This window comes from Mandrillus leucophaeus, unplaced genomic scaffold, assembly GCF_000951045.1.
Source record: "Mandrillus leucophaeus isolate KB7577 unplaced genomic scaffold, Mleu.le_1.0 Scaffold214, whole genome shotgun sequence".
Lineage (NCBI taxonomy): Eukaryota > Metazoa > Chordata > Mammalia > Primates > Cercopithecidae > Mandrillus > Mandrillus leucophaeus.
The window spans coordinates 586,978-588,417 of NW_012102188.1; the positions used below are offsets into that span (position 1 = coordinate 586,978).

General features: G+C 38.4%; 1 protein-coding gene across 1 annotated transcript in view; it reads left to right on the top strand.

Moving 5' to 3' along the window:
• The window catches only part of ANAPC1 (anaphase promoting complex subunit 1), a 131,023-nt gene that overhangs the window by 26,259 nt on the left and 103,324 nt on the right, over positions 1–1,440 (top strand). The window contains exon 8 of the mRNA XM_011980520.1: positions 1,037–1,182. Coding sequence (XP_011835910.1) covers positions 1,037–1,182 — 146 coding nt within the window. The remainder of the gene's footprint in view (positions 1–1,036; positions 1,183–1,440) is intronic.

Here is a 1,440-nt window from a genome sequence, read left to right on the forward strand (position 1 = left end):
GATCTCCTGACCTCATGATCCGCCTGCCTCGGCCTCCCAAAGTGCTGGGATTGTAGGCGTGAGCCACCGTGCCCAGCCTCGAATGATGAATTTCTTAATGGCCTTGTCCTTGGGCATGCGTCGGGTACAGTTTGTGCAACAAATAGACTGCACGTGGCTGCGCCCCTTTTATTGTTCCTTCTTTTCTTTCTCATCTTGGAGGCATGGACTGGAGAGAGGAGTGCAGCCATTATTGATCATATTTTTGAATAACATTTAGTTAACTAGAAGTTGCTTATTTGTAATGTCAAGTAGGATACCAAACTTTAACAGTGTGATTATAATTTTGTAAAAATGTATAAAGTGTGTATATATGTATGAAGAAAACCAAAAATTCTCTGATGTATTAATAGTAGATATTTTGATATGGTGGCATGATTTTTATTTATAAAGTATTTCTTATGATTATAAAATCGCATTTTTAAATTTTTCAATATTTTAACTGAGTGGGAAACATTTCCTGTTAAATAAGGATATGGAGACCAGTCCATGGTACTTTAGATTAAAAGCTGAACTCACTGGGAAAAACCTTGTTTTGCATGTGTAACTAGTAAAGCGGCAACAACAGTGTACTGTTCAGCACTGTCTGAATAGTAATTATAGAGTACAGCTTTCATACAGAAGAACAGAACCAATAAGGAAGTCAAACTTGACAGAATAGTTGAATGCAATTTATAAATAAGTAAGTTGTTGAAGAAGTCATCGACCTTTTACCTGTGGCTGATTCGTTTAATGGTGAGAGTCAGCACAAGTCTTAACATTTAACAGCATGTATGTGAAGCTGAAACTTGTAATGCTCTCATCTTTAATGTATTTTAAGGAAGTTGATGCCTAAAGTAAATTTATTAAAAATTCAGAGTTAATTATTTAAGATATTAATAGATTTTGTGCTCTCTTTGGCTTGGTTGTTCTTTAACAATTTTAAGAGCTCTGTTCATCAATATCAGTCTTGTAAAGCCCATTGTTCTATACCTGAGTTTTCTATTTTATTTTTAAGGTATTTTTGGTTCGTCACGGGTGCAATATGTTGTAGATCATGCAATGAAAATTGTTTTCCTCAATACTGACCCCTCTATTGTAATGACTTACGATGCCGTTCAAAATGTGCATTCTGTGTGGACTCTCCGGAGAGTCAAATCAGAGGTAAGGAGAAAGGCAAGTCACTTCTCCTTAATAGGAAGGGGTGGGCCAGGTGTATTGGCTCACACCTGTAGTGCCAGCACTTTGGGAGACCAAGGTGAGCTGATCACTTGAGGTCAGGACTTCAAGACCAGCCTGGCCAACATGGTGAAACCCCATCTCTACCAAAAATATAAAAAATTAGCCCGGTGTGGTGGCTCCTGTAATCCCATCTACTCGGGAGGCTGAGGCAGGAGAATCACTTGAACCTGGGAGGTGGAG